The 27936-nt window shown below is 44.6% G+C and overlaps 1 protein-coding gene across 1 annotated transcript; it reads right to left on the reverse strand.

Annotated features, from left to right (window-relative positions):
* LOC138855127 (RAC-alpha serine/threonine-protein kinase-like) lies at positions 1 to 27914 on the reverse strand. The gene is made up of 3 exons (XM_070102494.1): positions 27772 to 27914; positions 17601 to 17791; positions 1 to 750 (listed from the first exon to the last, which is right to left on the reverse strand). Exons 1-3 carry the CDS (start codon positions 27779 to 27781, stop codon positions 634 to 636), a joined length of 318 nt encoding a protein of 105 aa, XP_069958595.1. The 5' UTR covers positions 27782 to 27914; the 3' UTR covers positions 1 to 633.
* Between the last annotated feature and the right edge of the window lie 22 nt (positions 27915 to 27936).

Here is a 27936-nt window from a genome sequence, read left to right on the forward strand (position 1 = left end):
TGTACAATCATTGAAAATTCTAAAACTACGATAGTCTAAAAATTGAAGATGAGACAACACAAACTGAAGTCTTGCTATTGTAGCTACAAATAATCACTTATTACCATCAACAGTGAGAGTGATGATAATGACAACAATAACTTATCTGAAGACAGACACATGGGTAACATCTGGGTATCTTTATTTGTAGACATTTCGCCATCAATACAAGGACAATATTGAAAGACTATAGAACTATATTCAAAAGACGTCTTTAGTACTGATAAAGCCACTGGTTGGCGACACGTCTACAAAGATAACCAGATGTTGCACACGTGTCTAAATTCATCTTGTCGATTTTGTATACCATTCACGTACACTAACATATTTACTTCCAGTTATTCAACAGGTTCAATTATTAGTTTTACATGTTGCTTATAAATTAACTTGTCAACTTAATCAAGATTACATAGAAACGAACAGATTATTTTAGGAAACCAAATATTTTAAATCCACGAAAAACCTTTATAAACTGTTCATGAATTTTCACGAAAATAAACATTAAAGTTGGACCAACATTTAAAAAAGTGTTGTGTTTATGCAAATGATAATTTATATGGTCAGGACCCAGAGGACTGACCTTCCAACAGTTGCTCACCTGTTACTAGCTGTCTCGGCATTAAAACTTCGCTCTATGACAGCTCTCCAGTGAAGTCCTCTTATAACAAATGTGTTTGAACGAGGTTTTTCAGTTTTCAGTATCTGGCAACGCTGCAACAGAAAAAAGTCGTCATATCTCTGAATGCACAGGTTGTGTAGCACCTGGAGAGGTTAAGGGAAATAGACCTGACGAAACTGGAGGACAGGAGAGACAGGGGGGGATATAACGACATATAAAATACCGAGAGGAACTGGCAAGTTAGAAAGAGACAGGATGTTACAGAGATGGAACAAAGCAACAAGGGGTCACAGTTGGAAATTGACGACTCAGATGAATCACAGGGATGTTAGGAAGTATTTCTTCAGTCCGAGTTGTCAGGAAGTGGAACAGTCTGGGAAGTCATGTAGTCGAGGTAGGATCCATACATAGCTTTATTTAGAGGTATGATAAAGCTCATGGAGCAGTGTGACCTAGTGGCGACCAGTGAAGAGGCGGGGCCAGGAGCTGTGATTCGACCCCTGCAACCACAACTAGGCGAGTACATAGTATGCGTATTTTGAAGATACTCTTAAAAGATCATATAAATGATATTGATTCTCTTGTACAACAGAAATAATTTTATGATTGTCCCTGATCCACCAGGAGGCCTGGTCACAGACCGGGCCGGGGGGGCGTTGACCCCCGAAACTCTCTCCAGGTAAACTCTCCAGGATACCCCAGACGTACGTACTACGCCCTCTACAACAACTTCTCCCACTTCAACATTAGGTCCCTTACCACACACACACACTTGGTTCAAAACTCCCTAAACACTCGCTTAATATCTCCCAAAATGTCTTCCCACCTTCCTGACCTAATCCTCTTCATTCGTCCCACCTGAAACTCCCCTATCCCCACTTCATCTGTTTCGCTTAGATTATTATTATAATCAAAAAGAAGCGCTAAGCCACAAGGGCTATACAGCGCTGCAGGGTAGGGAAGGAAGCAAGGGAATTGGATGGCAGAAGGGAGGGGGGATGATCAGCAGGTTACAGAAAACAGCGGGGCAAGGGATAGTACGGGGGTAGAGGGTAGCAAGAGATACAAGTAGAAAGGGCTGAAAGTATCAGAATTTGTGAAGTAAGTCAGTCGTTGTCAAAAAGTCAATGAGAGAGTCCGGATGAAAGGTGGGTCCATCAGCGAGAAGGGAAGGTAAAGAGAGAGCAGCGGGGCGAAGACGACGACAGAGGTAAATTCTGCGTGCTCGTTGATAAAGTGGGCAGTCCAACAGAATGTGGCTGACTGATAATGGAGCTTGGCAATTCTCACAGAGAGGAGCAAGACGCCTCTCCATGAGATATCCATGAGTAAGACGAGTATGGCCAATGCGAAGACGGGAGAGAGTAGTCTCCCAACCTCGACACTGGTGATAAGAAGACGGCCAGTAACCTATACTCGGTTTAATAGACTGAAGTTTGTTGCCGAGCATAGTAGACCAACGTTGTTGCCAACGGGTGTGAAGGTGGGAAGATATTACAGCAAAATAGTCCGTACATGGAATACCTCTATAAGAAACTGGTAGGTCATGTACTGCTGACCGCGCAGCAGTGTCTGCCTGTTCATTGCCCTGTACGTCAACATGACCAGGGACCCAACAAAAAACAATATCTTTATGCTTAGTAAAGATGCGGCGTAGCCAAAGTTGGATACGGAGGACTAAGGGGTGAGGTGTATCAAATTTTTGTATAGCCTGTAAAGCACTAAGGGAGTCTGAGACAACCACAAATGATGACACAGGCATAGATGCAATACGGATAAGTGCTGTAAGGATGGCATATAATTCAGCAGTAAAAATACTAGCTGAAGATAGTAAATGCCCTTGTACGACGCTGTCCGGAAACACTGCTGCGAATCCTACGCCGTCAGAAGACTTAGAGCCATCTGTGTACACAGCAATGGCATGAGAATGAGAGTGAAAGTGGTCAAGAAAAAGAGAGCGGGAAGTGACCGTAGACAGTTGGGCTTTCGAGCAAGGGAGGGAGAAAGAACAGACTCGAACAGCTGGAACTTCCCAGGGGGGTAGGGAAAAGTGAGATGCTACATGTACATAGAAAGGTGGTAGTTGAAGAGAAGACAAGAGCGAATGAAGGCGAAGAGAGAAGGGACGGAGTAAGCAGGGGCGGCGAACAAATAAAGAATGTCTACTAATATCAGTGACCATTCTATAAATGGAAGGATTGCGGAGATCATGAGAGCGTACATAGTAGCGAAGGCAATGGGCATCACGGCGATCGGATAAGGATGGAACGTTCGCTTCTGCATAGAGGCTTTCGACAGGGGAAGAGCGAAAAGCACCAAGGCATAAACGTAATCCTTGGTGATGAATGGGGTTAAGGCTAGAGAGAGTAGCAGGAGATGCCGCTGAATAGATCTGGTCACCATAATCAAGTTTCGATAAAATAAGGGTGGAATGTAGGTGAAGGAGGGTTCGACGATCAGCTCCCCACGAAAGATGAGCAAGGGTTTTAAGAAGGTTTAGCCGGCTGTGACAAGTTGCCTTCAGAGAGGTAATGTGAGGTTTCCAGGATAACCTACGATCAAAGAGGAGGCCCAGAAACTTGACTGTATCACGTTCAGGGATACGTGAGCCATAGAGGTACAAAGGATGATCAGAGATGACAGAGCGTCTAGTGAAAGTGATTTGGTGGGTTTTAGTGCTGGAAAATTTAAACCCATGTGTGGTGGCCCAATTGGAAACACGGTCGACTGCATGCTGGAGAGAAACTGTAAGGAGGTGACAGTCAGCGCCTGCACAGGCAATAGCGAAGTCATCAACATAGAGTGATGACCAAATATTTGATGGAAGACTAGAGGCTAAATCATTAATAGCAAGGAGAAAAAGTGTTGTGCTCAGAACACATCCCTGGGGGACACCTTCAGCTTGGACAAAGTCCGGGGAGAGCACATTATTAACCCGAACACGGAAATGCCTGTCAGTTAAAAAGTTCTTAAGGAAGGATGGTAGATTGCCTCGAAGGCCTAAGGAGTGGGCTTGGGCTAAAATATTATACCTCCAAGTTGTGTCATATGCCTTCTCAAGGTCAAAAAATATGGCAATAACTGAGTGGTTATTCGCAAAGGCATTACGAACATACGTATCCAAGCGCAGTAAGGGGTCTATGGTAGAACGTCCCTTACGAAAGCCATATTGACGAGTGGAGAGACTGTTGTGGTCTCTAAATACCACACTAAACGTCTATTTACTAGACGTTCCATTACTTTGCAAACTGCACTGGTAAGAGCAATGGGACGATAGTGGGAGGTTTCATGTCCCGTAGTGCCTGGTTTGCGGAAAGGGAGAACAATGGCGGATTTCCACAGCTGTGGAAGAACTCCTTGTGACCAAATAAGATTGTAAAGGCGTAATAGGACTGCAAGGGCTGACTGATGTAAATGTTGTAGCATACGAATATGAATGTCGTCGGGCCCAGCTGCCGATGATCGACAAGCTGAGAGTGTTGCCTCCAGTTCTTGAAGTGTAAAAGGCACATTATACTGTTCTTCTCTGAGAGAAGAAAAGTCCAAGGGTGCTAACTCTCTGGCAGACTTTGAGGAAAGAAATGAGGGGCATAGATGGAGTCCCTGAGAAATACGGACCAGATGATTGCCAATTTCATTGGCAACATCTAGTGGGTTTGCTATATCTACACCGGCAACCCGCAGAACAGGAGCCGGGTCAGGAGAATATTTACCACTCAGTTTTCGTACTTTTTTCCAGACTGCACTCATAGAGGAAGCAGAGGTGATGGTGGAGACAATCTCGCCAGCAAGTGCGTTTAGCGTCACGGATGACACGGCGAGCGATCGCACGCTTCTGTTTAAAATCAAGGAGTCGCTCTGTGGTTCTATTGTACCGGTACCTGCCCCATGCAGCGCGTTTCAAACGTACTGCACGAGCACAAGCAGGAGACCACCAAGGCACGCATTTCTGAGAATGCCTGCCCGAAGTTTGGGGTATAGAATGAGAAGCTGCGGTGAAAACGGAGGACGAGAAGAGGTGTAAAAGCTCATCGATGGAGGACGAAGAAGGAACCTCTTTAAAAACAGTCAGGTGTGAGTAAAGGTTCCAATTTGCCCGATTAAATTGCCAGCGTGGGGTGCGAAGAGGTGGCGAATATGAAGGGGAAGTAAGAATGATTGGGAAATGATCACTGTCATGTAAGTCCGGGAGAACAGACCAAGTAAAGTCTAATGCGGCGGAGGAAGAGCAAACTGAGAGATCGATGCAAGAGAGAGTATGAGTCCGAGGATCAAAATGGGTGTGAGTACCTGTATTTAAAACATGGAGGGGGTGGGTGGCAAGAAAAGCCTCTAACTGAATTCCACGGGAATCACAGTGAGACCCTCCCCAGAGGAAATGGTGGGCATTAAAATCACCAAGTAACAGAATCGGTGGCGGTAATGACGAAACAAGGAAGGTAAAATCCGGAATAGATAATGCCCGAGAAGGAGAGAGATATAAAGAACAGAGCGTATACCACCTATGTAAGTGGATACGGGCTGCTGTGTAATGCAGCGAAGTATGAATAAATAGCTGATGGTACGGAATATCAGTGCGGAGAAGAAGGGCACTTTCATTAAAGGTCCCATCAGGAAAAGGATCTGAAGAATACAATAAATTATAGCCTGAGATGTGAGAAATAACAGCAGAGTGTAATTTTGGTTCCTGTAAGCAAACACCAACAGGGGCAAACTGGGAGAGTAACATCTGAAGCTCACCCCGATTACCCCTGAGGCCGCGTATATTCCACTGTAAAAAGGCCATTATTGGCAATGATAAAGATACTTGAAATCCGCAGGTAAGGGTTCCTACGGACTAGAAGGGTTAGAAAAGTCCACATGCGGAGGCAGTGGAAAATGTTCAAGCAGCGAAGGAACGGTGCGCTGTGAAGAAAGGAGTTGCGCAGATGGAGCAGAGGAGAGAGAAAGAGCGGAAGGTGGATCAGTGTCCATTGATGGTTTGGTCTCTGCAATATATTCAGAGATTGCTTCAAGTGTTTCGGAATTCAGAGATGTCGTATGGGAGACAATATTGGGAATGGTAGGGGGAGGATGAGTAAAGATTGGAACTGTATTGGACTGTACCAAGGTAGGGGGGGGGGCGAAAGGGTGGAGGGAACTGGAGAAGCGTGGCAGGGGACAGAAGAGACAGGAACCTGGGAGGTGGCAGAAGAGGAAGAAACTTGGGAGGGAACAGGGGAGGAAGGTACATTACGAGGAGGAGGGTGAACCTCTGCACTTGTAACTGAGCCAGTGAGAGGGGAAGAACTAGGGACAGAGACAGGGAGGGTAAAATGAGGAGGTGGAAGATGGGTAGGAGGTGGTACCGGACCTTTTTTTGACTTTTGAGAAGTAGAGGGACGATTGGGAAGAGGTGTCGTACGAGGTCTCGTCGATACTGAGGCTTGTAAGAGAGAACTCGAAGAAGCGAGATTAGACTGAGGCGTTGAAGTAGGGACGTCTGAGCCGAGGACAGCAAAAGGATTAGATACAGGAGTGATTATGGGAGAGGTAACCACAGAGGTGGGTGTAGAAGATGGGATACCAGAAGTGGGGGGACGTTTTGAAACACGGGAATAAGAAACACGTGGGAGTCTCCCTTGGAGGCGGAGATGAGAAACTGCCATGGCATAAGGGAGACCTTCTGTCTCTTTGAGGTAACGGATTTCCCGCTCGTTTAAATAGACCTGACAACGGCGAGAGTACGAAGGGTGAGCCTCATGACAGTTAAGGCAAGAGGGAGATCGATTGCAAGACGTATTAGAATGGTCATCGGCACCACAGACTGGGCATTCGGCGATAGATCTGCAATATTTCGCTGGATGGCCAAATCGCCAGCAATTTCTACACTGTTGTGGTGTAGGGATCACCTTTCGAACTTGTAACCGATGTCCTGCTATATAAACGGAGGATGGGAGTTCTCGGCTGTCAAAAGTTAAACGAGCCACATTGCTAGGGTATCGTCTCCGCCCACGGGCAGGAAGAACGTAAGTGTCTACCTTGAGGATTGGGAGATCTTGGAGTTCCAGCTGTTCTAGAATGTCGGTGCCACATGTCTGGAAATTTTGTTGAACTATGGTATGGGGCAGAATAACGGTACCACTACAAGAATTGAGGGAATGATGTTTTTCAAGGGTGACAGGAACAGTATCTATATGGGAAAGACGAGAGAGCTCACGAGCCTGGGTAGCATTCTGTACGGTAATGATGCGCGTACCGCTCTTAAGAGCATGAAATGAAATATCTTTACCAACATGGCGTAGGAGTGCCTTGCCAATACTATGGTCAGAAAGATAGGCAGTAGAGGAAGTTGGTCGTAAAGTGAAGAATTTAGTCCACTGTTCAGTCTGAAACTGAGCGTGGAAAGGTAGTGAAGGACGTGTCGATCGTTTCTGAGAAGAACGAGAAGGTGACGGTGGAGAAGTATCATCAGCAGGTAATTGTCGTTGATGTTTAGGCGTGGGACCAGAGTTGGTCCGACGTGGAACGGGTCGGCGATTTGAAAATTGCCGCACCATAGAGGGAGAGGCCGGAAGCATAGTCAGAGGAGAGCGAAGGTCTGATAAATCGAAGGAGTCAGTCGAGGCCTCAGTACCTGAAGCGGGTGAGGAAACAGCACCGGCAATAGGTACAGAGGCATGAGGAATGTCTGAAGAGTGGTCCAAAGACGAGGCGGGGTCAGAACGGGGTGCGGTATCAAGAAGGGGCCCGGGGGTACCAGGTTCATGGACTAGGGCTGCCATGGTTAGGTTACTTCTTTCTTTTTGTTTTTAAGAAAAAAAAAGAAAGAAGAAAAGAAAATAAAAATAAAAAAAAGAAAAAAAAAAGGGGGGACCGGGGAGGGATAGTTCCTAGGAGGAATGAAAGGGCCAGAAATCTCCCTCCGCGCCCAAGAGGACTCGACACCGCTAGTAGCGCAGATGCAGCATGGAACCCGTGCCATACCCTACCCTTCATGCCAGTAAACCAGCAATCTGGGATAGCAACCTCACATCTGCCGAGCTACCTCGGTGGACAAAAGAGAGGGCGGCCGGATATCCGCCACAAAGCATACCTCCTTCAGCCACCACCCCCGGAATCCGAAAGGTGGCTTCCAGAGATACACCCGTCGCCCAAAAGACACCCAAAGCTACTCCGGGATACCGGAGAGGGATCGGGACATCCCTAGGCAATCCAGATTCCACGGCAAACTACGCCACCGCCAAGAAACCTCAACGGAATGGGATGGACCCCGGTGTCCTTTCCCCTACCTAGGAACTAGCGCGCCTGTGGGAGAAATCACGAAGGCTAAAAAGAGGAAGGGCAAAAGGGAGGGGTGAGGAGGAGGAGGAGGAATGGAAAAAGGGGAGGATGGGGAGGATGGGATAGGGGAGGGGAGAATGGGGGGTAATTAGGTTCGGTCTGAGGAAGAAGACCGACAGGGCTAATTCCTCAGACCAAGAGCCTCTTCACCACGCCAAGGAGCCCCCCTTGAAGAGGTTTCGCTTAGAGCTAGGACATTCAACTTCTTTTCGTTCAAGGATTCTCGCCACATTAAGGTGAACCCAGCATCGTTGGAGACATTCAGGTCATGTATCTGAGTTTAAGATCACGTGTTCTGTATTATACTGGGAGCCAGGCTGACACATACAGTGGAACAGGTATAGATGTCTCAAAGCATTACATTTAAGAATTAAACACATTCATATATTGTTCAGAAAGGGTAGAGCAATAAATAATTATTTTACCCAAGATATTAATTCCTATTCCTCACGTAACCCATCAATTATAAATATATAGAACGAGATTAGAAAAAAATACACTTAACTACATTGACAGCTGCTCAGCTGGACTTGGTTCACGACCCCGAGTTTACTAGGCTTTAGTTAGGAATGTGAAGCTGCAGGGAATACTTCCAAGAACTCAAAAATACTAGTAAGTCAGTTTTGCAATCTCTTCTAATTGCCTTGCTACCCAGTAGAAGTAACATTTAACCACAACGGAGGATACATTTTTGAGGTACAATATAAAAAGTCTATGAAATTTAATGTAAAAATCTCATAAGTTCGCTGGATTCCTTAATAATAATAATAATAATAATAATAATAATAATAATAATATCTTTATTTACTACAAGTACAAGGTATACAGTCCTAGCTGACAACAATGACATACTACTATATAGAAACTCCCTTGTTATGCTCCGCATTTCGGGCAAATTAGGTCAGTGTCCCAGGATGCGACCCACACCAGTCGACTAACACCCAGGTACCCATTTTTTCTGATGGGGAACATAGACAACAGGTGGAAAGAAACACGTCCAATGTTTCTACTTTGGCTGGGAATCGAACCCAGGCCCTCGCCGTGTGAAGCGAGAGCGTTAGCCTATCCAGTGTGTTTACAGATGAGTAACCAGCAGTTAATTCAACTATTCAACGTTTTCATGGCTCACTTGGTATCTCTCACATAATACTCAGAGATACAGTGAACTGACAGTGTTAATTTGAGATAATCAACTATGGAAAGGAAAGGTGGGTACTAATGTTCATATTTTAGAATTATTGATTAGAATATACAGTAGGCGAGACATGGGAAAAATCAAATCTAGCAGGTATTTAAGTACTTAGGGGAAAGTGGAAGGTGCAAGAGAGATTTTGGGAGATGTTAAGTGAATATTTAGGAAGTTTTGAACCAACTAAAAGAAAAATTGTTGTAGGGGACTTGAACGTTGATGTTGGAGAGACTGTTATAGATGGTGTAGTTAGTTTGGAGTGCCAAAAGTAAAAGATAATGGTGATCCCTGATTTAATTATAGAAAAAGGATGGGTAATAAATAATTAAATAAAACAAATATAAATTAGAGTACAAGAACTGATATAGGCCATAGTGACAACAGTATGTTAAACTGTATGCTGGTAGAAGATTGTCTGATGTAGACCCATGGTTTTTTTTTTTTTTTTTTTTGCGGGGTGAAAGATATCAGATCATTATTTAGTGGTAGATATAGTGAAAATAAAAGGTAGAGGAAGGAAAAAATAATGGCATCAACGAGTTTTCTGTTACTTGTTCTGGGGATTATTGTCCCCCTCAGTCCAGTATCAGACAAGTCTTTCTACAGGGAAAATTAAATATTAATGGATTAACCGTGTTATTACGAAATCGTTATTAAGAAAATTGCATGAACACTACTGCAAATAAACCACGGTACGGGTGAGGTTTGAGCCCATGATAGGAGAGTCGTAAAACTACAGGCCAGTGTATAAGCACTGGCCGAGTGTGTCGTGCACTGACCTGGAGTTTTAAGACTCACTCGCCATGGGTTCAAATCCCGCCCGTACCACGGGATTTGAACACATAGGAATGTAAAGAAAAGTGTTTACTGAATGTAAGTAGTAATTTGAGATATGCCTGCCCTCTTACATTTTCATGTGACAAAGAAAAGATCAGCAATGCTGTCGGAGTGTAAACATGCCACCAGGGTTCCAGTTCACACTGATTTGAGAGGACGGTTGTACCTCCCTATATGGTTGCTGTCTACCAACATATAACAGATGTGAATGAACCAAAGGCGGAGACAAAAAAAGATAAAAACGATTACGAGAAAGATATACCAGAAAGAGGACAAGGAAAGAGAAAGTAGAATAGAGAATGTGTAGATTGAAGATTGTAGTGCTAGTGCGTGAAACAGTTTTGGGTACAAGAGGAATGATTACTCAAAGAGAATGTAAGCTGGGAAAAAGTCAGTAAATTTTGCTGAGAATAAAATCAATTTTGGTTGAGTAAACCTTATGAACAAATATACTTTGCAGTTAAAAACATAAGACGAGAGAATTTAGATGGAGACGTGGAGATGCTTGAATGATAGAGTAATATTTTAAGTAGCTGTTAAATGTCATTGTTTTAATCGTGGGGGAGCGCTAAACCCATAGGATTATACAGCGCATGTGGGGGGGGGGATGGAAGGCATTCAGGCTCAATTCAGGGAACCGGAGCAGAGATCCAATTCAATAGATCAAGAGCCCCGCACCAGCGTCAAGAAACCTTTCTTAAGGGGTATTAAATGTCAATGACGAAAGGGAGGCAGTAATTTCATAAATTGGACAGGGAGGAATAACAGAGGAGTAAAGAATATTTAGAAAATAATGCAAAGGAGGTACGTGAGGCGGTGAGAGGCTGTGGTAAAGCAGCAGTGACAAATGGAGTTAAGACAGATGTTAAAAGCTGGTTGAGATACAGTTCTGGAGTGGCTGCTGTATTTGTTCCATATATGCATGGAGGAAGGGAAGGTACCAAAGGATTGGCAGAAAGCATTCAGCGAACGTAGAGAAGAACAAGGTGATGAGGGTAACAACACATAGCCAATGAAAAAAAAATGAATGAACAACACATTTCTCATACCAACAATAACTAAACCAACCAGACTGACAGACAAGTGCAATCATAATTGACCATATATCGACCAATATACTAGCCCCGCTTAAATCAGGGATAATCACAGACAGCACTACTGACCACTACCCAACCTTCCTCTTAAACACTAGTAAACCACCACTGGAATACAACAAAGTTTCACTTAGACTATAACGAGGCCTCAATAAGTAATTTCACAGAAGAGCTAGAGACGGTTGACTGGCCTACAGAATTCTCCAGTGTCACTGTTATCAGCGATTGGACAGACATTTCTGAATAAACTATTTAGACTATAAAACAAACATTGTCTTATAAAAACGAAACAGATCACGAATAAAAGGCTCGGTTGCCCATGGCTAACTAACAACATACTAAGATCCATTGATAAGAAACATCAATATGAAAAGCAATATAAACAGGGCTTAATATACAATTATTGAACACTATTCATCAGTTCTCACCAAACTAATAAAAAAAGCCAAACAATTGTACTACTCCAGCACTCACTGAAACAAGAGGAGATATAAAAAAAAGACCTGGAAAACACACACTCAAGATTCTGGGAACCCACAAACTGCAGACAACTAGGGATATTGTCCTAACTAAACCGAACGAAACACCACCGCAGCCTACTGATATAGTTAACAAGATAAATGACTTCTCAACCATAGGATCTAATCTCGCCAGTAAAATTCCAGGTACCAACGCCCGAGCAAGTGATTACTTAAATGGGAATTTGCCAACCTCCATCTATCTTGCACCTACTGAGCCCACTGAAGTCACCACGATTATCAAGTCACTTAAAAATAAATCAGAAAATCTGTCACAAGACCCACCATTATTGTACAAGCGAGCGGCCCATGTCCTTTCGCATGCTCTTTCATTACTTTTTAACAAGTCACTAGAAACTAGCACTTTCCCGACACTACTCAAGACAGCAAGGGTTACACCAATACACAAAGGTGACCTCACAGATGTAAACAACTATATTCCACTATTAAACTTACCGTTGCTATCCAAAATCTTCAAGAAACTCGTGCACAAGAGATTATATTAATTTATAACAGGACAAAGTATAATCAACACCTGCCAGTTTGGCGTCAGAAAAAAAATAAAAGTTTAAACAATGCAATTGTAAAAATGCTAGATCTGCTTTAAACAGCACTGAAAAATAACTAATATCCACTAGAACTTTTATTGACCTAAGAAAAGCTTTTGAAACAGCAGACCACTGCATCCTACTCCACAAACTTGACCATTATGGTATAAGAGGCCATGCACTTTCATATTTCAAATCCTACCTTACTAATAGGCATCAGTACGTCACCATTAAAGGCACAACCTCATGAACATGACCACTTGATACTGGAGTGCCACAGGGAAGAGTCCTTGGTCCCCTGCTCTTCCTCTTATACATCAATGATCTTCCCAACGTATCGCAACACCTGAAACCCATTCTCTTTGCTGACGACCCTACTTATGTCATCTCCCACCCAAATCTTGCCACACTCAACACCATTGTTAACGAGGAGCTGCTAAAAATATCTACTTAGATGACAGCCAATAAACTTGCACTTAACACTGACAAAACCTTCTACATTATGTTTTGTAACAGATCAGGTGTTACACAACTGAACATTAAGATCAACAACACTCTTATTGCCTAACATAATGAGGGCAAATTCCTAGGCCTACACCTCGACAGCAAGCTGAAATTCAGCACCCATATCCAACACACAAAAAAAGTATCCAAAACGGTTGGGATCCTCTCCAAGATACGTTACTACGTGCCACAATCAGCCCTTCTCACACTATACTATTCACTCATCTATCCCCTACCTGTGGTTGGGGATCAACAGCAGCAACACATCTAAAGCCAATAATAAACCAACAAGAGGTTGCAGTAAGAATTATCACACAATCCAATCCCAGGCAACCCCCCCCCCACTCTTCAAAGATCTAAACTTACTCACTGTATAGAACATCCATACTTACTACTGTGCAACCTACATTTACAGAACCATAAATTCCAATATTAACCTTGAACTAAAACACTTTTTTGATAAGTTGTGATAGGGCCCACAGGCACAACACCTGGCACAAAAATCTGACATTCCTCGTGTTTGGCTAAACCTATACAAAAATTCAATGTACATGAAGGGTCTTTAAATCAACCATCACTTTCAAAACTACAGTTAAAAAACATCCTATCTCCCTGACACACCCCACCGTCAGCTAACTACATGAAAACCATCTATTCTCTTGTATCATACACTCACACAAAACAAACTAGACCTACTCACGATATCTGTGATTCCCTCCAATATACACTTACACTCACTCAATTGGCTGTATACATAGAATTACGTAATAAAACTATTACCTAATGAATCTTAAACTAGTCATAAGTTTGCCTGAGATACTCCAATATAGGAGCTTTAATATCGAGTTTGAATTATTCTTAGTCTGCCCGAAATGCCTAGTCATGCTAGGCATGATAGTGGCCCTCTCTGTAATTAGTATTTTATAATATGTAAACCACACAGTGTAACCAGTATTTTAAAATATGTAAACCCCACATTACAAATACAAATTTTTATTTCCTTGCAAGAGTACATTGAGATTATGTAATTATAATACGTTGCAGTGTAAGGAGAGCCACTATCATGCCATGGCATTATGGGCAGACTACACTGTAATGTTAATAGACAATAAATTTGATTTTATTTGATTTGAATGAAAGAATGGATATCAGGTATGAGGGTGTGTGAAGATAAATGTAACAATGTTAGGGAGAGGACATCTCTGCAGATGTGTCTGCGAATACCTGGTGATCTTTAGTGGGCTATGGGAAAAATGCAAGTGACGAGTTGAGGCATCTGTGGAAACGTTAAAATAAGGAAAAAATGAATGAACTAGAGAACAATGGTTCCAACACTTACTGATATGGGAATGTACTTAAACTAGTGCAGTGAGGAGGAAGGCGGAGAAAGATCTCATGAGTGAGAGCAACGAGTTAATATTTTGCGCAAAATTCGAAGTATAGAAATTATCTTACGATGTGGTGTATCAAAATGTAATTGAGAAGACTGAAGAAGAGTTCATAAGATGGAGCATTTAGAGGGGAAGAAGCAAATTAGGATGACCAACCACTTGCTTTAGTGATGAATATGGGGAATACATTTTTGGTAATTTTACTGTAAAAAACCTTAAGACACCTATAACAATCGGTGCCATTTACCGGATACCTCACACAAACATCCCAAATTTCAGTGAGAAATTAAAGTCACTAATAACAAACAGACAAATGAATAAGCACCACCTTCTCTTAGCTGGAGACTTCAACATCAACCTTGGCTTACTAGATGATCAGCCTGTAACTGATTTCATCAACAATATGAACAACACACTTCTCATACCAACAATAACTAAACCAACCAGGCTCACTGAGACAAGTGCAACCATAATAGACCACATATGGACCAATATACTAGCCCCCCTTAAATCAGGGATAATCACAGATAGCACTACAGACCACTACCCTACCTTCCTCCTGACAAACATTAGTAAACCACCACTTGAATACAACAAAGTCTCATTTAGACTCCATGACGAGGCCTCAATAAGGAAGTTCACAACTGACCTAGAGATTGTTGACTGACCTACAGAATTCTCCAAGGCCAATCGTATTGATGACCGGACAAACATTTTTCTTAACAAATTACTTAGACTATACAACATTGTCCTATAAAAACGAAACAGATCACAAACAAACGGCTTGGTTGCCCATGGCTAACCAGCACCATTCTGAAATCCATTGACAAGAAACACCAATATAAAAAGCAATATAGACAGGGCTTAATACACAAAGATATTCTTAAACACTATTCATCAGTTCTCACCAAAGTAATAAAGAAAGCCAAACAACTATACTACTCCAGTAGATTCACAGACACTAGAGGAGATATAAAAAAGACCTGGAAAACACTCTCAGATTCTAGGGACCCACAAACTAAAAAAACCAAGAATTTTGTCCTAACTAAACCTAATGAAACACCACTACATCCCACTGACACAGCTAACAAGATAAACGACTTCTTCTCAACCATAGGATCTAATCTCGCCAATAAAATCCCACATACTAATGCCCATGCCAGGGACTACCTAGATGGGAATTTCGCAAATTCCTTCTATCTTGCACCAACTGAGCCCTCGGAAGTCACCGAGATTATAAAGTCACTTAAAAACAACTCGGGGAATCTGTCTAATGTCCCACCATTACTGTACAAGCGAGAGGCCCATATCCTTTCGCATGCTATTTCATTAATTTTTAACAAGTCCCTAGAAACTAGCACCTTACCGAAACTACTCAAAATGGCAAGGGTTACACCAATACATAAAGGTGGTGACCCTACAGACTTAAACAACTATAGGCCAATATCAAACTTACCATTGCTATCCAAAATCTTTGAGAAACTCGTGCACAGCAGACTATATTCATTTATAACAGCACAAAACATACTCAACCCCTGCCAATTTGGATTTAGGAAAAATAAAAGCACTAATGATGCAATCATAAAAATGCTAGATCTGCTTTACACAGCATTGGAAAATAAGGAATATCCACTAGGAATTTTTGACCTAAGAAAAGCTTTTGACACAGTAGACCACGACATCCTACTCCACAAACTTGACCATTACGCTATAAGAGGCCATGAGCTTGCTTATTTCAAATCTTACCTTACTAATAGGTATCAGTATGTTACCATTAAAGACACAGCATCAACAACACGGCCACTTGATACTGGAGTTCCGCAGGGAAGTGTCCTTGGTCCCCTGCTCTCACCCTAATCTTGCCACCCTCAACACCATTGTTAACGAGGAGCTGATCAAAATATCGACTTGGATGACAGCCAATAAACTTACGCTTAACACTGACGAAACCTACTATATTATGTTTGGTAGCAGAGCAGGAGATGCACAAATTAACATTAAGATCGACAACACTAATTACCAGACATAATGAGGGCAAATTCCTAGGCCCATACCTTGACAACCTGAATTTCAGCACCCATATCCAACACATAACCAAAAAAGTATCCAAAACAGTTGGGATCCTCTCCAAGATACGATACTACGTGCCGCAAAATGCCCTTCTCACACTATACCACTCATTTATCCATACCTCACCTATGCTATTTGTGCTTGGGGATCAACTGCAGCAACACACCTAAAGCCAATAATAACCCAACAAAAAGCTGCAGTAAGAATAATCACTAAATCCCATCCCTGGCAACACCCCCCCCCCCACTCTTCATAGAGCTAAACTTACTCCCTGTTCAGTACATCCACCCTTACTACTGCGCCATCTACATCTACAGGACCTTAATCTCCAATATCAACTTTGACCTAAAACGCTTTCTTGATAGTTGTGACGGAACCCACAGGCATAACACCTATATATCTGGAATAGAAGGAAGAGGTTGGAGGGAGTGGGTAAAGAAGGTAATGAGCGTTAAAGGGCTTTAGCATTAAGCAGGTTTGGGAGAGTGCTAGATCGAAATGAATGGCGCAGTTTTGTTTTTATAACTTGGCATGTTGAAGTGTGAGCAAAGTAACATTTAAGTGATTCAGCTAAACTAATTTGCCAAACTTGAGTGTTGAAAGTAGGAAGTTCAGTGCCTGCTCTCTAGATTACGACCTAATTATAACCAATATTTCTTCTTGAAAAAATATATTTTTTAAATTGTATTCCATACTATATTATGTACATCAACTATTTGAAATAATTGTAAAATATGAAGTGTCTAATATTTCTTTCTAGTGATGTAACAATGCTCAGTGATGACTGATGAAAGTCCAGTGTGACCTAGAGTATCTGGAGAGAGTTCCGGGGGTCAACGCCCCCGCGGCCCGGTCTGTGACCAGGCCTCCTTAGGTCAGTGTCCCAGGATGCGACCCACACCAGTCGACTAACACCCAGGTACCCATTTTACTGATGGGGAACATAGACAACAGGTGGAAAGAAACACGTCCAATGTTTCTACTCTGGCTGGGAATCGAACCCAGGCCCTCACCGTGTGAAGCGAGAGCGTTAACCACCAGGCCACCTCTAATACTTTTTTTTTTTTTTTGCTGTACTGCTCACAGGATGAGTTGCGGGTGCACAACTAGCCACTCAGACGACACTGTGATGCTGGAGTGGAGATGCTGAGGTGCAGATGTTCATTTTATATGTGATATCTGCATACGTCTGGCAAAACAGTTATTGAATGAGTGATGGTAAACGTGTTTCCAGATTTTTGGCCACCCTACCTTGGCGAGAGACGGCAAGTGTTAAAAAAAAAAAATTGTGAGATTATTTATGAACGTTAATATTAAGCAGGTTAGTTACCGAGATATGCTCCTCAAAACTCAGGCTAAAACCAAATTTGTAAAAGATATTAAATAGACTTCATGTTAGTTTTTATTTTTGGGGGTAACCTCTAAGAATGTAACACTGCTGTATAACAATAGAGCAAATAACACTAACTCTCACTGTGAAGTTGTTTAGTGGATCCTCGAGGCCTTGTTTGGGTTTGGTTTTGAAGCCAAGAAGTTTGCCATCTTCCAAGAGAAAGAAATAACGCAGTCGCCAGTTCTTGATGAACTCACCACGCTTGCTGAGCCAACCTTCCTTCACCACCACAGGAGGTACGGCACAGCTTGACTCACCAACCTCATCTATTCAGAAAATTAAAAAATAAAACATGCTTTACACACTGTTCTATGAATTAGACATATTTAACAATGTACAGTAGTTTTGTACAGTTTTCCTTGTTTGTGATGACATATCTGTCAGTAATTCAATATTTGTGGCATAAATATGCTTTTTTGTATCACTTAAGTCCAGCATCTCTTGATGTTTCAGTCACCTCTTTAAATAACTGCTTCATATTGATAATAATAACCAGAAAGTAAAAGGTAAGAAGGGAGAAAGCTTTGAATGACATCCTAGTTTTTAAATCTGTCTAGCACTTAGTCAAGAAAATAAACATCAGGTCTGATAAAGCCGAGTTACGCTGACACAGTCTGGACTAGAGGTGGTACGAGGTGGGGGGGGGGACAGTTTTTGGAGTTGTAAGAGCCACCTAAATTTTCCTGTCTCCTGATATCATGTATATTTTCACCCTATAATCTACCTTGTCCATAATGACTATCGCATTTGCTTTGTCTGTTTACGTAAGGTGAAGTCCAGGATCTTTCCTTAATTCATGATATAAGTTAACAAATATTTGAAGATAATTGTGTTGCAGAGGTCTGAGCAAAGGTCAGACCTGTGCAACACAATTGTCCTCAAATATTTGTTAAGTTATACCATGAATTAAAGATCCTAGACTTCACCGTACGAAAGCAGACAAAGCAAATGCGATAGTAATTATGGACATGGTAGATTACAGGGAAAAATAACCTATTTAGAAGAGATTGGAACTGAGGTGTCCGTTAAGGATTACTTTCACCATGTGGATAATTCAGTGCGGGTCGCAATAAAAAGATATAACAAAGAATAACAACATTAACAATCAAAAACTCTTACGTGATTACATCACCAATTATATAGTATCAAACTATGTTAGTATTCCATTAAATCAGTGTCATATGACTCTCCTAAAAGTGCCAAGATCAATCTGCCAGTTATAGAATAAATAAAACAAAGTAAGATTTATTTCTTTGTAATGGTTGCAATGTGCAATTACAATTTTGGTTTGTTAAGTACAAAGAAAGCCACTAACATGCCGGGGCATTCTGGGCAGATGCAAGTGATAATGTCTAAGCTGTAGACAGAGTTTGTATGTGTTTCACAGATTGAGGAAGGAAATAGTAGGGAGATGTATATTGAGAAGTTCACGAAGTATACACCTCAGTCTAGATGAAGACGGTGTTCATTTTGTGGCTGAGAAAGGACAGGGAGAAGGGAGAGAAGGAAAGGGAAGAGGAGGAAAAAAATAGAGAAGGGAGAGAAGGGAAGGGAGAGGAGGGAAGGGAGAGGACGGAAGGGAGGGGACGGAAGGGAGGGGACGGAAGGGAGGGGACGGAAGGGAGGGGACGGAAGGGAGGGGACGGAAGGGAGGGGACGGAAGGGAGGGGACGGAAGGGAGGGGACGGAAGGGAGGGGACGGAAGGGAGGGGACGGAAGGGAGAGTAGGCCTGGCTAGATCTGTCACTTCAATAGAGCTTTCAACACCAGAGGGGTGTGGGTGGCCTCACTCTCGTGTACAAGGCCAATACTGCCAAGGCACCCCACTTGTCTCCACTCCGAGGACTAAGCAGAGAGCTTCTACACCACAAGACGGGCAGCAAGCAGCAACTTTAGTCCGGCTGTACCCTTCTCCAGAACATCACTTCATCTGAGATCATTTATTATCAGGCTGACTCGAGTCTGGAACATGTTTGTACAACATAATATCAACGAGATAGCTGATCAAATAAAAAAAAGGGCCCACAGATGGCTTCAACTTCATCCTGTTCCGTACTTGTATGTTTCATAACAAAAATGCTTTCAAATGAGCTGGTGTAGGTAACAGCTCTTAGCTTGCCAATAAGCTAGAAATTCTTAACTTGTAACTAACTTGTCAATAAAGCTAGGGATGCTTAACCTAACCTTGTTAAATATATATATATATATATATATATATATATATATATATATATATATATATATATATATATATATATATATATGAAAGAGAGACAGTGAGTGAGACAGTGAGTGAGACAGTGAGTGAGACAGTGAGAGAGAGAGACAGAGCCAGAGAGAGACAGAGCCAGAGACAGACAGAGTAAGAGACAGACAGAGCCAGAGACAGACAGAGCCAGAGACAGAGCCAGAGACAGACAGAGCCAGAGACAGACAGAGCCAGAGAGAGACAGAGCCAGAGAGAGACGGAGCCAGAGAGAGACAGAGCCAGAGACAGAGACAGACAGAGCCAGAGACAGAGCCAGAGAGAGACAGAGCCAGAGAGAGACAGAGCCAGAGAGAGACAGAGCCAGAGAGAGACAGAGCCAGAGAGAGACAGAGCCAGAGAGAGACAGAGCCAGAGACAGAGACAGAGACAGAGACAGAGCCAGAGAGAGACAGAGCCAGAGAGAGACAGAGCCAGAGAGAGACAGAGCCAGAGAGAGACAGAGCCAGAGAGAGACAGAGCCAGAGAGAGACAGAGCCAGAGAGAGACAGAGCCAGAGAGAGAGAGCCAGAGAGAGACAGAGCCAGAGAGAGACAGAGCCAGAGAGAGACAGAGCCAGAGAGAGAGACAGAGCCAGAGAGAGAGACAGAGCCAGAGAGAGAGACAGAGCCAGAGAGAGAGACAGAGCCAGAGAGAGAGACAGAGCCAGAGAGAGAGACAGAGCCAGAGAGAGAGACAGAGCCAGAGAGAGAGACAGAGCCAGAGAGAGAGACAGAGCCAGAGAGAGAGACAGAGCCAGAGAGAGAGACAGAGCCAGAGAGAGACAGAGCCAGAGAGAGACAGAGCCAGAGCCAGAGACAGAGCCAGAGACAGAGCCAGAGACAGAGCCAGAGACAGAGCCAGAGACAGAGCCAGAGACAGAGCCAGAGACAGAGCCAGAGACAGAGCCAGAGACAGAGCCAGAGCGAGCGAGACAGAGCCAGAGAGAGCGAGACAGAGCCAGAGAGAGCGAGACAGAGCCAGAGAGAGCGAGACAGAGCCAGAGAGAGCGAGACAGAGCCAGAGAGAGCGAGACAGAGCCAGAGAGAGCGAGACAGAGCCAGAGAGAGCGAGACAGAGCCAGAGAGAGCGAGACAGAGCCAGAGAGAGCGAGACAGAGCCAGAGAGAGCGAGACAGAGCCAGAGAGAGCGAGACAGAGCCAGAGAGAGCGAGACAGAGCCAGAGAGAGCGAGACAGAGCCAGAGAGAGCGAGACAGAGCCAGAGAGAGCGAGACAGAGCCAGAGAGAGCGAGACAGAGCCAGAGAGAGCGAGACAGAGCCAGAGAGAGCGAGACAGAGCCAGAGAGAGCGAGACAGAGCCAGAGAGAGCGAGACAGAGCCAGAGAGAGCGAGACAGAGCCAGAGAGAGCGAGACAGAGCCAGAGAGAGCGAGACAGAGCCAGAGAGAGCGAGACAGAGCCAGAGAGAGCGAGACAGAGCCAGAGAGAGCGAGACAGAGCCAGAGAGAGCGAGACAGAGCCAGAGAGAGCGAGACAGAGCCAGAGAGAGCGAGACAGAGCCAGAGAGAGCGAGACAGAGCCAGAGAGAGCGAGACAGAGCCAGAGAGAGCGAGACAGAGCCAGAGAGAGCGAGACAGAGCCAGAGAGAGCGAGACAGAGCCAGAGAGAGCGAGACAGAGCCAGAGAGAGCGAGACAGAGCCAGAGAGAGCGAGACAGAGCCAGAGAGAGCGAGACAGAGCCAGAGAGAGCGAGACAGAGCCAGAGAGAGCGAGACAGAGCCAGAGAGAGCGAGACAGAGCCAGAGAGAGCGAGACAGAGCCAGAGAGAGCGAGACAGAGCCAGAGAGAGCGAGACAGAGCCAGAGAGAGCGAGACAGAGCCAGAGAGAGCGAGACAGAGCCAGAGAGAGCGAGACAGAGCCAGAGAGAGCGAGACAGAGCCAGAGAGAGCGAGACAGAGCCAGAGAGAGCGAGACAGAGCCAGAGAGAGCGAGACAGAGCCAGAGAGAGCGAGACAGAGCCAGAGAGAGCGAGACAGAGCCAGAGAGAGCGAGACAGAGCCAGAGAGAGCGAGACAGAGCCAGAGAGAGCGAGACAGAGCCAGAGAGAGCGAGACAGAGCCAGAGAGAGCGAGAGAGAGCCAGAGAGAGCGAGACAGAGCCAGAGAGAGCGAGACAGAGCCAGAGAGAGCGAGACAGAGAGAGTGAGACAGTGAGAGTGAGACAGTGAGAGTGAGAGAGTAAGTGAGAGAGTGAGTGAGTGAGACAGTGAGAGAGACAGTGAGAGAGAGTGAGACAGTGAGAGTGAGACAGTGAGAAAGTGAGAGAGACAAAGTGAGACAGAGTGAGAGAGTGAGAGAGTGAGAGAGTGAGAGAGTGAGACAGTGAGACTGAGACAGTGAGAAAGTGAGACAGTGAGACAGTGAGACAGTGAGACAGTGAGAGAGTGAGACAGTGAGTGAGACAGTGATAGTGAGACAGTGAGAGAGTGAGACAGTGAGAGAGTGAGACAGTGAGAGTGAGACAGTGAGAGAGTGAGACAGTGAGAGTGAGACAGTGAGTGAGTGAGTGAGACAGTGAGTGAGAGAAAGTGAGAGAGTGAGACAGTGAGACAGTGAGAGAGTGAGACAGTGAGACAGTGAGAGAGTGAGACACAGTGAGAGAGTGAGTGAGAGAGAGTGAGAGAGAGAGTGAGACAGTGAGAGAGTGAGACAGTGAGAGAGTGAGAGAGTGAGAGTGAGAGGGTGAGACAGTGAGAGTGTGAGACAGTGAGAGGGTGAGACAGAGTGAGACAGTGAGAGTGAGACAAAGTGAGAGTGAGACAAAGTGAGAGTGAGACAAAGTGAGAGTGAGACAAAGTGAGAGACAGAGTGAGAGTGAGAAGGTGAGAGTGAGAGAGTGAGACAGAGTGAGACAGTGAGAGAGAGTGAGACAGTGAGAGAGAGAGAGTGAGACAGTGAGAGAGAGAGTGAGAGAGTGAGAGAGAGAGTGAGAGAGAGTGAGAGAGTGAGAGACAGAGAGTCAGAGTGAGAGAAATTGAGAGAGAGAGTGAAAGAGTGAGAGACAGAGAGTCAGAGTGAGAGACAGAGTAAGAGACAGAGTGAGAGAGAGTGAGACTGAGACAGTGAGAGTGAGACAGTGAGAGAGTGAGACAGACAGTGAGAGTGAGAGAGTGAGACTGAGACAGTGAGAGAGTGAGACTGAGACAGTGAGAGACAGAATGAGACAGAGTGAGAGAGTGAGAGTGTGAGTGACAGAGTGAGAGTGTGAGTGACAGAGTGAGAGTGTGAGTGACAGAGTGAGAGTGTGAGTGACAGAGTGAGAGTGTGAGTGACAGAGTGAGAGTGTGAGTGACAGAGTGAGAGTGAGACAGAGTGAGAGTGAAACAGAGTGAGAGTGAGACAGAGTGAGAGTGAGACAGAGAGAGAGACAGAGTGAGAGAGTGAGACAGAGTGAGAGAGTGAGAGAGAGAGAGAGTGAGAGTGAGACAGAGTGAGAGTGAGACAGAGTGAGAGTGAGACAGAGTGAGAGTGAGACAGAGTGAGAGTGAGACAGAGTGAGAGTGAGACAGAGTGAGAGTGAGACAGAGTGAGAGTGAGACAGAGTGAGAGTGAGACAGAGTGAGAGTGAGACAGTGAGAGTGAGACAGTGAGAGTGAGACAGTGAGAGTGAGACAGAGTGAGAGTGAGAAAGTGAGACAGAGTGAGAGTGAGACAATGAGAATGAGACAGTGAGAGTGAGACAGTGAGAGAGTGAGACTGAGACAGTGAGAGTGAGACAGTGAGAGTGAGACAGTGAGAGACAGAATGAGACAGAGTGAGAGAGTGAGAGTGTGAGTGACAGAGTGAGAGTGAGACAGAGTGAGAGTGAGACAGTGAGAGTGAGACAGTGAGAGTGAGACAGTGAGAGTGAGACAGTGAGAGTGAGACAGAGTGAGAGAGTGAGTGAGAGAGTGAGAGTGAGAGAGTGAGAGAGTGAGAGAGTGAGACAGTGAGAGAGTGAGACAGTGAGAGAGTGAGAGAGTGAGAGAGACAGTGAGTGAGACAGAGCGAGAAAACCTACTATATTATGTTAGGTAGCAGAGCAGGAGTTGCGCAAATTAACATTAAGATCGACAACACTAATTGCCAAACGTAATGAGGGCAAATTCCTAGGCCTATACCTCGACAACAACCTGAATTTCAGCACCCATATCCAACACAACCAAAAAAGTATCCAAAACGGTTGGGATCCTCTCCAAGATACGATACTACGTGCCGCAAAATGCCCTTCTCACACTATACCACTCACTTATTTATCCATACCTCACCTATGCTATTTGTGCTTGGGGATCAACTGCAGCAACACACCTAAAGCCAATAATAACCTAACAAAAAGCCGCAGTAAGAATAATCACTAAATCCCATCCCTGGCAACACCCCCCTCCCACTCTTCATAGATCAAAACTAACTCCCTGTTCAGTACATCCACACTTACTATTGTGCAATCTAAATGACCTTAAATTCCAATATTAACCTTGACCTAAAACGCTTTCTTGATAGTTGTGCCAGAACCCACAGGCATAACACCAGACACAAACATCTCTACGACATTCCCCATGTCCGACTAAACCTTTACAAAAATTTGATGTATGTCAAAGGCCCTAAAATCTGGAACACCCTACCTGAGAACTCTAGAACTGCAGACACATTCATCACCTTCAAAACTACCATTAGAAAACATCTTATCTCCCTGATACACCCCGTCAACTAATTACACGAATACCACCTGGTGGTTCATACTTACACTCACCCATTTGACCATAAACAGAAATATCAATCTCAGTCTTAAAATAATGAATCCTAACTAGTCATAAGTTGGCCTGTGATACTCCAATGTGCCAAAACAAAAGCATTCACATTGCTAAACTCACAAACTAGTATTTAGTCACTTAGCCATAATACCAACTTACCTCAATTTGTAATATTTTAAATTTAAGAATTAATCTAAGTCTGCCCGAAATGCCTAGCCATGCTAGGTGTTCTAGTGGCACCCTCTGTAATTAGTATTTTACTACATGTAAACCACACAATAACCAAATTCTGTAAACTCAGCATTGTAATCCTTATAGAGAATAAACAGACTGAGACAGAGATGCACAAGGGTCCCATAGCAAAACTGCAAGATCTGGGAATTGCAGGCTCTACGCTATGTCTCCTCAGTGATTACCTTCATGGTAGATCTCTAAGGGTAGTTCTCAATGTAACAAAATCAGCAAGACATCCTATTGGGGCAAGTGTTCCACAAGGAAGCGTTCTGGGACCATTGTTAATAAATGTCTACTTCAATGACCTTCATCTCATCCCAGTATCCCATGCATATGCAGACGACTGTACACTGACATTCACTTATCCAAGAAGAAATGCCAGTGGCTCTAAGCTACATCAATCACCAGCTAAGAGCTATATCAGCTTGGGGAAATAGATGGCAAGTAACATTTGCATGAGAAAACACAAATGATGATGATCTCTAGGCACCATGATGGTAATGCCGGTGCAGTAGTAAGGATGAATGGGAGGGTATTGGTATCTGGAGAAAAAGTTGATATCCTTGGGGTGAAATTTGACTCCAAACTGACCATGAAAAAGCATGGTGTAAATCTTGCAAACAAGGCAGCCAGGAAGCTTATAGCACTTCGTCGTATCTCGCATCTGCTTGATAGCAGGGGTTGCAAGATTTTGTACGAGGCACAAGTATGCTCACGCCTTGAGTATGCTCCACTTTCTTGGTTCGCCTGCCCCCCTTCTCATCTGCGACTGCTTGAGAGTAGAGAACAGAGCAAGACGTCTCATCTCTCGCCTGGACCAAGCCTGGATAGATTTGTCATTTCAGCAGAGCCTTCAACACAGGAGGGATGTGGGTGGCCTTACTGTTATGTACAAGGCCAATATTGTCAAAGTACCACACTTGGGTCCACTTCGAGGACAACGTGAAACAAGCTTTTATACCACAAGACGGGCAGAAAGCAGCAACTTCACTCTGACTGTACCCTTCTCCAGAACATCACTTCATCCGAGATCATTTAGCCCTAGGATAACTCGGGTATGGAACACATTAGTACAACACTATGATGTCAACGAAATGAAGTCAGTTGATCAGATGAAAATGCTGGCCCACAAATGGCTCCAACTTCATCCTGTTCCCTACTTGTATGTTTCATAATAAAATGCTTTCAAATGAGCTGATGTAGGTAACAGCTCTTAGCTTGTCAATAAAGTTAGGAATCCATAACCTGTAAATAGTTTGTCAATAAAGCTAGGGATCCTTAACTTAACCTTGTCAAACCCTGTGTAAAAGAGAGAGAGAGACAGACACACACACACACACACACACACACACACACACACACACACACACACACACACACACACACACACACGCACACGCACACACACACGCGCACACGCACAGACACGCACGCACACAGACACGCACGCACACAGACACGCACGCACACAGACACGCACACACACAGACACTCACACACACAGACACGCACACACACAGACACGCACACACACAGACACGCACACACACAGACACGCACACACACAGACACGCACACACACAGACACGCACACACACAGACACGCACACACACAGACACGCACACACACAGACACGCACACACACAGACACGCACACACACAGACACGCACACACACAGACACGCACACACACAGACACGCACACACACAGACACGCACACACACAGACACGCACACACACAGACACGCACACACACAGACACGCACACACACAGACACGCACACACACAGACACGCACACACACAGACACGCACACACACAGACACGCACAGAGACAGACACGCACAGAGACAGACACGCACAGAGACAGACACGCACAGAGACAGACACGCACAGAGACAGACACGCACAGAGACAGACACGCACAGAGACAGACACGCACAGAGACAGACACGCACAGAGACAGACACGCACAGAGACAGACACGCACAGAGACAGACACGCACAGAGACAGACACGCACAGAGACAGACACGCACAGAGACAGACACGCACAGAGACAGACACGCACAGAGACAGACACGCACAGAGACAGTCACTCTCAGAGACTGACACGCACAGAGACAGACACGCACAGAGACAGACACGCACAGAGACAGACACGCACAGAGACAGACACGCACAGAGACAGACACGCACAGAGACAGACACGCACAGAGACAGACACGCACAGAGACAGACACGCACAGAGACAGACACGCACAGAGACAGACACGCACAGAGACAGACACGCACAGAGACAGACACGCACAGAGACAGATTTATCTTTTACCACCCCACTCTTCAAGGCACCGACCCCATCCTCAAGGCACCGACCCCATCATCAAGGCACCAATCCCATCCTCAAGGCACCGATCCCATCCTCAAGGCACCGATCCCATCCTCAAGGCACCGACCCCATCAAGGCACCAACCCCATCCTCAAGGCACCAACCCCATCTTCAAGGCACCAACTCCATCATGAAGGGCTCCCCCTCTCGTGATAGCACCCCCCCCCCCCACCAACGAAACCCTCTTGGCGAAGGCACCCCTTTCCAGTCGATGGCATCCCCTTCCCTAGCGAAGGCACCCTCCCATGGCAAAGTCACCCCTTTACCAAGGACCCCCTTCGCGGACCCCCCCCCTCGGGAAGGCACCCCCACCTTCCCGGGATCCAACACCCTTATAATTCTATATAATTATATAAAGCCTTTGCAATGATTTCAAATTAGGATACCGTAATAAAGTTATTGATGCTTATGACGGGCTCTTGATGCCAAGTACTGGAGTTGCTTTTTATTACCAGTCACACTTGTTTACCTCTCATTTCCCAGGTCCTGTATAACCCCAAATAGTTCAATAACATTTCAGTTTCAATTTAGGTGCATTATTATTTTACAGTGGTCTTGAAGACACACACATATTATGATCACAGTACTTATTTTCAAACATCATGATAATATGTGTAACGACTCACCTGTTGACATGTTCCAGTGAGAGGCAGTGGAGGAATGCAAAGCAGTTGTCACTTAAGGGAAGGTCAGGCAAGACTGGTCACTCCCTGTAGGAATGATGACTGATACACCACAAGGCCCTCAGTGAGTGATATACAACGAGATCTTCAGCGTCATCTAGTGAATGG

Source organism: Cherax quadricarinatus, chromosome 82 (genome assembly GCF_038502225.1).
Source record: "Cherax quadricarinatus isolate ZL_2023a chromosome 82, ASM3850222v1, whole genome shotgun sequence".
Taxonomy (NCBI): domain Eukaryota; kingdom Metazoa; phylum Arthropoda; class Malacostraca; order Decapoda; family Parastacidae; genus Cherax; species Cherax quadricarinatus.